Below are 12,882 nucleotides of genomic sequence, written 5' to 3' on the forward strand. Positions count from 1 at the left end.
ACACTGTCAGGTTTCCAAGTTCTTGTTGGTAATAGCGAGTTGAAATTATCTAACAGATTATTGGGGAAATCTTCCATCACAATTAGTAAAAAACAATGTCTAAACAAAATGATGCAAAATGCTTGTTTTCCCCTATCCTTGAGTTCATTCGTTGGTATCATTCATTCAACTGTAGGAAAAGGATAATCAGTTTGAGAGATTGAAAAATGAACAACTACCTCTTCAAAATTCACATACCGCGTTAACTAATAGCAAGGCACATCAGAACCAGGAAAATATGTAAATACTCTATGTAAATTAAGTTCTTTGTTTGTTTCAGTTTATGCATCACTTTTCCATGTTGTTTGTTTTAGGGATGCCATTTCCAGATCCCTTCGCCTTTGCTTCAGCCATTACTGTAAGATAAGCAAGAAAAAAGCTGTTACCCTAGGTGGCACAATAAGACCTAGACCCGGTACTAATTTACTATCTCATTTTGATGCAAACATATTAAACCTTTTTTGGAGAGTGTTCAAAAATGTGATGATAACATGAGCTATCATTTATACAGCACTCAAAACCTCTCAATTTTCCATCAAAATGTTCAAAATTTACAGACACGCATTGGCATTTTAGAAATTAACCTTGATAAAATAAAACCAGATGTAGTTGTTTTGACAGAAATAAATATGCGTGAAGAAGAAATACAATACTGAAATTTCAATAATTATAACATATCATCCTACTGGACCAGGTCAACAACCACAGGTGGAGGTGTCATGATTTTGACAAGCAAATTTATAAAAAAATATTAATCAAAAGAGCTCAAGAATTAACATTGGAGAAGGAGTTTGAGTGTTGTATGGTTGAAGTAACAGTAAATGCCTTTTCTTTTGTATTAATTTGTTTATATAGATCACCTAATTATAAATACAATGATATTTTTTTAGATAAGCTGGAAATTTTACTGGATATATTAACAAGTAAATATGAAAATATAATTTTAGCAGGAGATATAAATATTAATGTTTTAAACATAACTCTTTGTACTACAATTTTATCAGCACTATTTCAATGTTTAATATGTCCTACCTGGTTGATTTTCCAACAAGGGTAAAAGAAATAAGTGTTACAGCAATTGACAATTTTATTACTAATATAGAATCCAAACAGATGAAAGTAACAGGGATTATTACTCATATTTCCGATCACGATGCTCAGCTTCTTGAGATTTTAAATGTAAAAAATGTGTAACTAACAAAGTAATTCAGAGGAGATGTAGAAAATTTAATGAAAATAACTTATCTGTATTCTTAAACGACCTAAATGAGAAAACCTGGTTTGAGGTTTTTCAGTCCCCTGTGGATAAAAAATATAATGTTTTTATTTCTATTTTTAAATACTTGTTTGACTTGAATTTTCCAAAGATTGTTAGTGTTGATAAGGGAACCAGGAATTGTGGATGGAAGTCAAATGAAATATTAGAGAAAAAAAGGCATCTCACAGATTTGGAAGAATTAAGCAGAGTGCAAAAAACAAAAGAGTTAAATAGAAAGTTGAAAATCTGCAAAAAAGACTTAAAAGAATCAATACTTAAATCTAAACAAACATTTTACAATGGGAAAATAAAAAGTGCAACAAAAAAACTAAAATTACATGGAATATAATTAAAAAAGAAATAAAATTAAACTCAAAGAAAAATTCAAACACCAACATTAGTATGTCCCAAAATGAAAAAATTATAACACATCGAATTGCTGTAAGCAATATTTTAAACTACTTTTTTACTTCTGCTGTGGAAAAACTAATTTTGCCCTTTGTTCCTCAGCAATCTTTACAAAATTGTAACACTCGACATAAAGCTCCAAATAAAATCATTAAATTGAAAAATAACAGAGGATTATCTTGAGGAAACTGTTCTTTCTTTTGAAAACAAATTTTCCTCAGGGAATGATGAGATACCCATCACAATTGTTAAAAAATCTGTAATTTTTATTCGTAAACCATTGATTTACCTAATAAATTCTTCTTTTATTTCTGGTATTTTTCCTTCTAAATTAAAATTGGCTAAAGTAATTCCTTAATAATAATAATTCAAATATTCAAATTCAAATATATTTATTTAGGATATTACAAGCATGGCCTCGCCAAGTTTACAAAACTTGTCGGCGAGGACCAATAGGTTCAAAAAAATGACAAACAAAGTTTACAGATTTTTCTCTTTTTCTTTTGTTTTGTTTTCTAAGTACAAAGAATTATGAAAACTAGTTCTAAGGCGGTTCGTGGCAGGCACTTATTAATAGCAAGAGTGTTTTGACAGCTAAACTTAATTCTAAAAGCGTTAAAAAGAAGTGTAACGAATAAACAATAAACAAAAGGTAGGAGTGAAAGCTCATATAACCAACGGCATTCACCTAGATTGCAATCTTTTGTTGTCTTTGGATTTGTGAGTTTATGTCGTGTGGTGGTGGTAGTGGAGCGAGTGAGTGTCGAGAGAAAAAAAGAGTTGCTTGACAAGCTTGAGTCTTGTTTGTTCGTCTGTTGGTTGAACATAACCTTACACTAAAAATGCACATTTGTTCATAAGCAGAAAAAATACAAATTTTATTAAAGCTTTCTTTTTCCTATTCTACCCTGAAAATGTATTTTTGTGTATTGTGGCCTAAATCTTCTCTTAATAATAATAATTATAATTATCCAAAATACTAATTAAGGAAACTAATAAATACAAGCACTTGTAACTTGCATAACTATTTATTCATAACTGAATAGTAAATATTATGATATGAAAATTGTAAATAATTAACACATGGATTAATATAAAAAGTACAGAAGCAAAATAGCAAAATATATAACAGTGAAGCAAAATAGCAAAATATATAACAGTGAAGCAAAATAGCAAAATATATAACAGTGGTCTCCCCCTAACAATGGTCTCCCCTCAAACTTTCGTACGCAACATTTGATCAATGTGGCGTCTCCAAATTTGTCCATCGTCCATCTTGATAAAATAGTGAATGTGACCGTCTCTACTTTGGACATTTCCGTAACCCCATTTACATTTCCCGGAATAGTTCCGTACTTGTACTCGTTCACCTGGTTTGAAGTATCTCACTATTCCTTTGGGTTGTTTTGTTTCTTTCTTTGTCTTAGGTAAGAGTAAACTTAAGTACGTGCGGATCCTTCTGTTGAACATCAAGAAGTATGAGCTGTTGCCAATTGAATTCGGAACTTGACATAGTTTCATCAGCAGTTGGTGAAGCTTTTCTTCCAGTGTACCAGGCTCGTCTGACAAGCAGTTGATAAGTTTCTTTATCGTTTGTACGAAGCGTTCGACTTGGCCGTTCGAAGAAGGATGGTAAGGAGCTGTCATTTTGTGCAAAGTTCCACATTTCCTCAAAAAGTTACTAAATTCGGAAGAGGTGAACTGACGACCATTATCAGAGACTATAACACTTGGTAGTCCAAAGGTGGTGAATATTTTACGCAGCTCTCTGATTGTCCATGAAGATGTAATACTCTTCGTAGGTATGACTTCAACCCACTTGCTGAATGCGTCTACTACTAACAGAAAGTAATTTCCGTTGGTTGGCCCAGCAAAATCTATGTGGACCCGTTCCCATGGTTCACTTGCTGGCTCCCAAGGATGGTTAATTTCTTTCTTCGGTAAATTTTGTTTTTCCCTGCACTGTCTGCATTTTGAAATATTATCTTCTATATCTTTGTCCAAACCTTTCCAGTAGCAAAAGCTTCGTGCTAAGGCTTTGGTTTTTACCATTCCCAGATGACCAAAATGTAATTCTTCGAGGACATGTTTTTGTAAAGATCTAGGAATCATCACTCTCCAACCTTTCATGATACAGCCATCATGTAGACATAGCTCACCGTCATGATAACCATGGTGCTCCACAGCCATTTTCCAGTTTCCAAAGCTAGTAGCAAGTGTTGCATGTTTTCATCCTTTTTCGTTTCTTGAGCAATTAGGTTATGGTTTAGGTTGATCGTTGCAATTTGGTTCATATAGAAAACATCAGTCTGGTCCATGCTGGTAGAGTCATTTTATTTCTATAGAATTTTTTATGGTTCATATAAACATTATAAGCCACCTGAGTTAGCTCAGAACCTATAGATCTTAGGTTTTTATAGACAGTAAAGTACTTAAGCATATCATTCTTAATTATTCCAAGCTCAGGAGTATACTATTTTATAAGCTTATTATTTTTAGTAAGTATTTTTAAATTACCTGTCCGTTACTTTGACCGATGGGGAACAATTGTGCCATAAATTCACATATCTTTTAAAAAAACGATCAAACAAATTTTCAACACTAAAAATGATATCATTTGTAATGAAATGAGTAAAAATAAACTGATGATTAAACTGTCAATTTACCTTTTTTATACTTGATGAGTAGTTCCCAAATTGACCTTCGAGAATACGGATCCACTCCAGAAGTGGGCTCATCTAAAATTACAGTCCTGGAAAAAAATTTTTAAGAAAACAAAAAAGTCAAAGCCACAAAAAATTGTTCATGAAAAAGCTTCTAAGAAGAATTATTCCCTATTCTGTCTAAGGTAATAATTCTTTTAACCCTTAGACTAAGGAATTTTTAATGATTTCTTTATCAATGTACGAATTGAATTGAATACGGCACAGGTATCAGATTTAAGGCCTCCCTTGCAACAAGAGCTCGATGGAGACCTTAATTTACAGACAGACCTCGTATATTACATAAAACTTATTGCAGTTTGTTATATTGTTATGACCTTTACAAAATATAAAAATACAAAAAACAATATTTTGGATTGAATTCAGTAATCATGAACAAACAACTCACTCTGTCAAAATTTCTGTCACTATTTAACGTAAAATTATTGTGGATTTATGTTCTATTAGTATCATATTTAATATTTTTCCATGCATGTAAAACTAGCTCTCATATGAATACACCATTACTGTGGTAGACTGTAGTTCACAAAAGAAAATTTAACTGTTCACAATTTTATAAATTAGGTACTGAATCAAATAATAACAAATTCAATCAAAATCAGCCAGTACAACTAATAACCAAATAAATATTATAGATAACAGATAATTTGATTAGGCCTCCTCCCTTTAAGTCAAATACAGGATCAAAGGTACATTCTGACTCTGTGATACTCACTTGGAGCCACCAATGAAGGCAACAGCAACAGACAGTTTACGCTGCATTCCCCCAGATAGGTCCTGTGTCAGTGAGGTAGCCTTGTGTGGCAGTCCTAGGTCTTGTATCATGTGTTCTATCTCTGGTCTGACAACCTCCGTGTCCTTTCCTCTCAACAACCCAAAGAACCACAGTGTTTCTTCCACAGTTAGCCTGTAATTGAAAAATAACCCTGTACTGCTCATGCAAAAGAGATTAAAAGACCAAAACTTAGCTGTTCATGATGATGCAAAATTTCTCAGTTTCTATGTAGATTCATATTTAAATTGGAACAAAAGCATTGCAAATTTTATTAGTAAACTGATTTTGGCTTGTTATCAAATGATAAGTTTAGGAAACACAATTGACTTAAACACTCGTTTAATGTTATACTATGCATACTTCTATTCAATTCTTCAATATGGAATTGAATTCTGGGGCTTTGCATCAAACCGATTTAATTTTTTTAATTCGGAAAAATGCTCAAGAATAATGACATTTGCACCATGGGGAACGTCATGTAAGCCAATTTTTAAAGAATTAGGAGTAATGACTGTTCCGAGTTTAACAATTTTTAAAACACTTTTGATGGTAGATTGAAATTTTGAAAAAATATATAGTGAAAACGTTGAGCATAGGTATGATACTAGGTTTAAAACAAAAATAACTTTCAATATCCGCGGCAGTGTCTTTCATTAGTAGAAAGAACCCTGACGTACATGGGTAAAAAAACAATTCAATAAACTGTCTCAAGAATTAAAGAACGAAAACTATACTAAAAACTTGTTACAGTATAGATGAGTTCTTAACTGATCAGTTTGTGTAAAAATAAATTTGTTTTAACTAAATTTTTTAACTGATACATTTTGTTTATACAGTAGAACCTTGATAGCAAGACTCTCAAGGGGATTATTAAATAACACTTGTTATCAAGGTTGACTTCTTATCGAGGTTTGCAATAACATGTGATTAGGGGTCAAATAAATTCTAGAGGATTTAAAAATGACACTTGTTATCAAGGATGACTTGTTTTTGAGGGTCTTGTTATCAAGGTTCCACTGTACCACTTTTATTTTTATAGATTTAGTTTATTTTAGTCTTTTATGACTCCTTAGTCTTAAGGTATTTGTATTTTGACAATGTCACCTGTTTTATAGCATTGCTATATTATGTGAACGTTATGTGACAATAAAGATTTATTTATGTAACAATTAAACATGGTAGAATTCAGGGATTCGGAATCTTAAATCTGATTTAGAATTATACTTATGCGGATCTTTTACAATAAACTTATTGCCACACTACGTAGTGAGCAGTAGACAAGAGAATGTCAATTTTTACGGAAAAGGGCTGGTAGTCAGCTGGATTATTGTAAAGTCGGCTAAAGTACGGTAGAGTCAGCTAAAGTCAAATAAATTTATTACAGATCACACTCACGTGAACATGTAACTTTTTCAAACAGGTATAATGAGTTGTTTCAATCGGCTCTCAACAACGGTACTAGACAAGTTTGGCTGGGCAAGTTGCACTTTCAGAAATAAATAATGGAATAATGGTTTATAAATGTTAACTTTTAAAAACAGTTGATAATTAAGTTAAAATGTTGTTTTAAAATGGTGTTCTATAAATTAAACAGTGTTGTGTTTATTTTTATGGGTTGCATTTGACTCATCCTGTACCTATGTTTGATGCTGGTAGTGTGGCAGTACAGTATCATACATGTCTTGTTCAGGACCTCGGTGGTGTAGTGGATAGCGTACCTGGCTGATAAACTGTAGGTGTTTACAGTAATTTGCATGATATTCCTAGTGAAAACCATCTGTATACACCTACTTTTCTGCCTCCTAGCGTAATATACAATTTGTATAACAAAATTGACGTTTAGGCCTACTTACAAGTTAAACAAAACATTGTGCTGAGGACACATGCCCAGGCTGCTGCGTATTGAATCCATCTGTTTGCGGATGTCCAGGCCGTTGATGTAAGCAGTTCCACTGGTCGGAGGAAACATTCCTGTCAATATGGATCTGGGAACATGCAATGTAGTGTTTTTAATTACAACAATAATATTAAGAGATCATCATAATTGATTGCTATTAAACAGCACTATTACACCATTTGTTTTTATGCACTAGTGTAAATATAGTTTGGAATTACTAGCACAGATTCTGACGGCTTTTACCCACAGAGGTGCTACTTTTCTTTTATTACTCACTTTTGATACTATGAGTATGATTCATCCTACTGTTAAATCTGAGGAATATTTATTATTTTTAGAGGTAAGCCAGCATACCATTTTTGAATGAGTTGAGCTTTTGGAGGAAAGTACAAGTGAATCTTTCGAGCCTAACTTTTTTATTTGATGATTTTGAAGTGATGCCATTAAGTAAATTAAGTCTCAAAATCTTCAGCAAATCACTGTTAAAATTTCTATTAAAGTTTTAATTATCTCACTAAATCACTTGCCAAATCACCAATTACTTACATGAGAAAGGAAGGATACACAACTAACAACCTGAAAAAGGCTCGTCACACACTGCGTCCGGTGTTTTTTGCCGGATCCGGCAAATTTCCACACACTGCATCAGGCGTTTCTGTTCTAGCGACCAGTCTACATAAGGACAGAGGTACTGTGAGTTGAAGAAGTGGTTAACCAACAAAAAATTAGTTCGTTTTAACAAAATTTCCCTAAAGCAATGAGTGGCAGTGACAGTGAAGAAGAGATCTTCGTAGTTGCAACAGCTTATTTCTTCCATAATATTTTCCTTCATAACTAATACAGTAGTCCAGTAGTACAGTAGTTGAGTAGTTCTTGTGGCCCAAGTCGTATAGCACAGGATACTCCTGTACTAGCACAATCAGTTTCTCTTCCAATGACATTTTGTAGCAAAACGTACCCACAAAACCACGTCTGCTGCTACTGTCAGTGCCTACTGTCACTGTCACGAGGTGAGTAGAAGTCGTCCGTGCATGCGCGAGCTCTCTGGCGCCTATCGCTTCTCATCCGAAATAATTTTACCGGACCGCACCTGACGCACCGGACCGGGTGCAGTGTGGGGACTTAAATTTGAATTAATGGTTTTCGAATGGTTTCCAAATTTACCTGATCCGGCATGCCTGATCCGATTTTACCGGACCGGACGCAGTGTGTGACAAGCCTAACTCACCTTTCCTCATTCCTCATTCAGGTGAGTTAGTTGTTTATCCTTCCTTTCTCTTTAACAAATTCTTAAGCCTAGTTGCTCGTTTGGAAATGTGGAGGAAAGAATCCATGCCTGATGAGTGGAATGAAGCTGTGATTACTCCAATACACAAAAAGGGAGTCAAAACGGAGTGTAACAATTACAGAGGTATATCTCTTTTAAGCTCAGCTTATAAAGTATTGTCAAAAGTAATCCTAAATAGGCTAAAAGTATATATAGAAGAAAATATAGAAGACCACCAAGCTGGATTTATCCTAGGTCACTCCACAACGGACCAGATATTTATTATCAAACAATCTCTTTCGAAATATTGGGAATATAATAAAGAAGTCCACCTACTGATCATTGATTTTCAAAAAGCATATGATAGTGTACTTAGGAAGAAAATGTATGAAAAAATGAAAATGTTTGGCATTCCTGACAAACTTATTAACCTGACAAAAATGTGTATTCAAAAATTACGCTGCAAAGTGAAAATAAATGGGAGAATATACAAGTTTTGAAGTAACAACAGGAGTGCGTCAAGGAGATGGCCTTTCGCCCCTCCTTTGTAATTTAGTGATTGAAGATGCCCTCAAAAAGATACGGACCAATTCAAGATGAAGAAGGCTGGAGAATTAGGAAGAATAGAGAATTGAGAGATGTGTATCACCATCCAGATGTAGTAGCAAGGATAAAAAGCAGGAGATTGAGATGGGCTGGACATGTGTGGAGGAGAGAGAACTCATCATTAATTAAAGCTGTGGACCAGAACAAACCAGAAGGCAGAAGACCACTCGGCAGGCCGAAACTGCGATGGAGGAGTCAGGTGCTGAAGGATGTGGCTGTATTGGGCACTACTCCTGAGGCAGCGGAGGATAGAGAAGAGTGGAGAAGCATCGTTGGCGAGGCCAAAAACCTTCTGAGGTTTCAATGGCCAAGGAGGTAAGGTAAGTTGCTCGTTTCCCTTCAGCAATCAATTACTTACATGGTGGTGGTTTTGCCAGCTCCATTGTGTCCGAGGAAGGATGTGATCTGATTCTCGTAGAAGTTGATATTGAGATTGTTGACGGCCACTTTGCCGTTACTGTATACCATTCCCAGGTTATGAACAGCCACACCTTTCCTCATACCTCCTGGCTCAGCCTCAAAGTTGTCATGAGTCTCCACGACTGCAAAATATTATTTTATAGGTATATCCTTCAAAAAACAGACCATTACTGTAAATTGGCCCTGTTAAGTCAACAAGTATGATAATTACGTCAATCCCTTGAAATTTATTTATTGGTATCTCTCTTTAATGTAATGTCAACTAAAATTACTCACAGAGTTGTTATCAATAGTTTTATACCCCAAGAAATTAGTGATTAGAGCTGGGAGTGTTGAACAAAAATATAGGTTTGTTAGAATTAAATTGGAAAGTGATTGACCATATGCTTTTTGACAAATGTCTAATTTAGAATAAAATGTATTTACACTAGAGGAGACTCGTGTATATTTTAATGAGGATCAAAACTTGTTTCCAAAGGAAAAAGAATTATGCAATAATTTTTACCTTTTAAAGAACTGTTACCGGTACTGTAAAATAACATTAAAGAAACACATCATGGTAATATGTCTGTTTAAGAAAGTTATTAGACTTATAAAACTACTAATTTACAACATTTAAAATCATTCGATTGTAGATCTATACAAGATAGAGTGATTTACCTACCCCAATCAGGATACAATCCTACTCTATATATATATATATATATATCTATATTTATAAAAGAGGAAGTTTGTATATATATATATATATATATATACAGGGTGATTGATATAAGTGTGCCAGCCGTTTTATTCGAAAACTATAAGAGATATCAAAAAAAGTTAAATGGTAAGTGCCTTGGATTTTTTATTTAAAAAATTTCAGTCAAGTCGAAAAAATTATTTTAGCCGCCATTTTTCCAATACGGCCACCAAATTTGATTTTTCTTATGGAACACCCTGTATTTTATGATGTATTCCGGTAGAAAAGACGATTTTATTCTTGTGATTTTTTTCATAAACCTAACCGTTTCAAAGATAATAATGGTTAAAGTTTTGAAATTTCGGCATGAGAAAGAGTTTCGGGCCTAAGCAAGCATGCCAGCTGTTTTATTCGAAAACTATTAGAAATTTCACAACTTAAACCATTATTATCTTTAAAACGGTTAGGTTTATGAAAAAAATCACAAGAATAAAATCGTCTTCAAATTACATTTTCTACCGGAATACATCATAAAATACAGGGTGTTCCATAAGAAAAATCAAAGTTGGCGGCCATATTGGAAAAATGGTGGCTAAAATAATTTTTTGGACTTGACTTGATTTTTTGATTTGACTTGGGGAGTGATTTGACTAGTTAATATGCCAAAAGGGCTAATTTGTCCAGTCTAGAAAAGTGAAGTGTTTTAAATGTAATAACTACTTAAACAGTTTTTAAGTGTTACATACCTGAAATATAAACTTATATGGACGATTGTAAGTAATAGTTTAGGAAAAAAGAAACAACAAGCATTAAGAAAATCGTAAAAACAACATCACAGTCTGTTGCACTAGGCCTGAGGCAACAGGTCACAATGATTTAAAACAAACAGTAAAAATAGCATAGAGTCATAATATACATTGTGTCTTATGGAGAGTTCTAGGAGATTTAAAAAAAAATTGTTATATCAAGGAATTTGTTATATTGAGGTTCGTTACATCAAGGTTAGACTGTATTGGTGAAGAAGGACCGGTGAAAGAAGGTTGTTATAGGTGTTGGGTGTCTTCATCACTGTACACCATCTATTCTTGGGTGATTAATTTAAAACACTTTTAGAAATGTAATAGTCTATTGAACACAGTTTCAATTCTTAACACAATGTGACTTTACCTCAATTTTTAACATGCTACATTCTGATCTGATTGACTTCTAAAAACGGTAATCTTTATTTTTTTGTGAAACCGTTTATTGTATTGGATAGATAGAAGCAGTGGAAACATCACCTATAGCCAAGGCGAATGTAGCAAAAATTAAGAGAAGAGTTGTATAAAGAATAGTGATTACTTACACATTTCATTTTCAATCAGCTTATCTGAGCTGTCAGTAAAGTCGGTTTTGCAGGATGTTCCACACCAGTAGGACTTGGTGACCAGGAAGTACCAGCATTTGGGGATCCCAAACTCACCTACATCCAACAAAAATAAAAAGCATCTAGGAAGCAACAAAGATCAACCCTATACTACCAATCCTTAAATAAATGCAGTGTGATGATGCGTATAAAAGAGCCCAAGTCTAAAAATTAGCTTCCCAAAGAATTATATTATGTTTTTCAAAACTAACTATGTTTTTAAACTTAATACAGCTATTTCTCAATTACCTGTAAATGGATTTGAGTAGATAATGTCATTTTTGTGTTCTACATTACATTTTGAATAAGAATAATAGAAAATGACGAAGGATGAGTGGTAAAAACTCCATTGTAAATGTAAATAGATTCAAAGATAAAAATAAAGATTTTTGATGAAAATTTTAAAAACATTGGTCTATTGCATTTGTTCACACCCTGTATACAAGAAAGTGTCCGAATATGTTAAAAACTGCGCCATTTTATAAGCTTTCCAACCATATGCTACCTTATTGAGGTTTAGATATTCTTTTGTTTGTTTTAGTGGTTTTGAATACCAGAAAACAGGGATTTTTTTACTGTTAGTGAATTTCTCATATAGGGAATAAGCTATTACCGTAGTACTCATGGTAAGACCTGGACGCGGGACAGATTTTTTTTTTCGTTTCGAGGTCCCTAGAGGCCAAAAACACCATCCGTTCAAATTCATATAAGCATCATATAGGCTTGCTGATATTTTGGGAGAAAAAGTAGTACAAAAAAAAATTATTTATATATATATATTTATATATACTAGCTGACCCGGCGAACTTCGTATCGCCTAAGTTATAGGTTTCCCCTAAGACAGACCGATGGAAAGAAAGTACCATAACATTTAATTTTCAAGATGATCTCGTTCGCATCGCTCAATCACGTCCTGGTTGAAGTTCGTTCGCTACGCTCACTCACCTTTGGGTTGGAGCTCGTTCGCTACGCTCACTCACCTTTAGGTTGGAGCTCGTTCGCTGCGCTCACTTGCCTTCAGGTTAGCTCGTTCGCTACGCTAACTCGCCTCCATGTTGAAGTTCGTTCGCTACGCTCACTCACCTTTGGGTTGGAGCTCGTTCGCTACGCTCACTCACCTTTAAGTTGGAGCTCGTTCGCTGCGCTCACTTGCCTTCAGGTTAGCTCGTTCGCTACGCTAACTCGCCTCCAGGTTGAAGTTCGTTCGCTACGCTCACTCACCTTTTGGTTGCAAATTAGCTGTTGTCATAAATGTAAAAGAAATAATAGTGCTGCACCCTGTTGGTAATCCTTGTAACTTTAATGCTATTGAACATCATAGAACAGAACCAACTTGTTTAATTGAAACAGCTGTTAAGATTCATTAATTCCATTTCTCATAAGGTTAACATGGGAAACTCCA

The 12,882-nt window shown here is 34.1% G+C and overlaps 1 protein-coding gene across 1 annotated transcript in view; it reads right to left on the reverse strand.

Moving 5' to 3' along the window:
* Window positions 1–12,882, reverse strand: part of LOC129000433 (ATP-binding cassette sub-family A member 7-like) — a 126,879-nt gene that overhangs the window by 59,107 nt on the left and 54,890 nt on the right. Inside the window, exons 19-23 of the mRNA XM_054427396.1 lie at window positions 11,421–11,537; window positions 9,332–9,515; window positions 7,057–7,188; window positions 5,144–5,335; window positions 4,372–4,457 (exon numbers count right to left, since the gene is read on the reverse strand). Coding sequence (XP_054283371.1) covers window positions 4,372–4,457; window positions 5,144–5,335; window positions 7,057–7,188; window positions 9,332–9,515; window positions 11,421–11,537 — 711 coding nt within the window. The remainder of the gene's footprint in view (window positions 1–4,371; window positions 4,458–5,143; window positions 5,336–7,056; window positions 7,189–9,331; window positions 9,516–11,420; window positions 11,538–12,882) is intronic.

This window comes from Macrosteles quadrilineatus, unplaced genomic scaffold, assembly GCF_028750875.1.
Source record: "Macrosteles quadrilineatus isolate MER2022 unplaced genomic scaffold, UCM_ALF_1.0 Scaffold_8__2_contigs__length_117827958, whole genome shotgun sequence".
NCBI classification, from domain to species: domain Eukaryota; kingdom Metazoa; phylum Arthropoda; class Insecta; order Hemiptera; family Cicadellidae; genus Macrosteles; species Macrosteles quadrilineatus.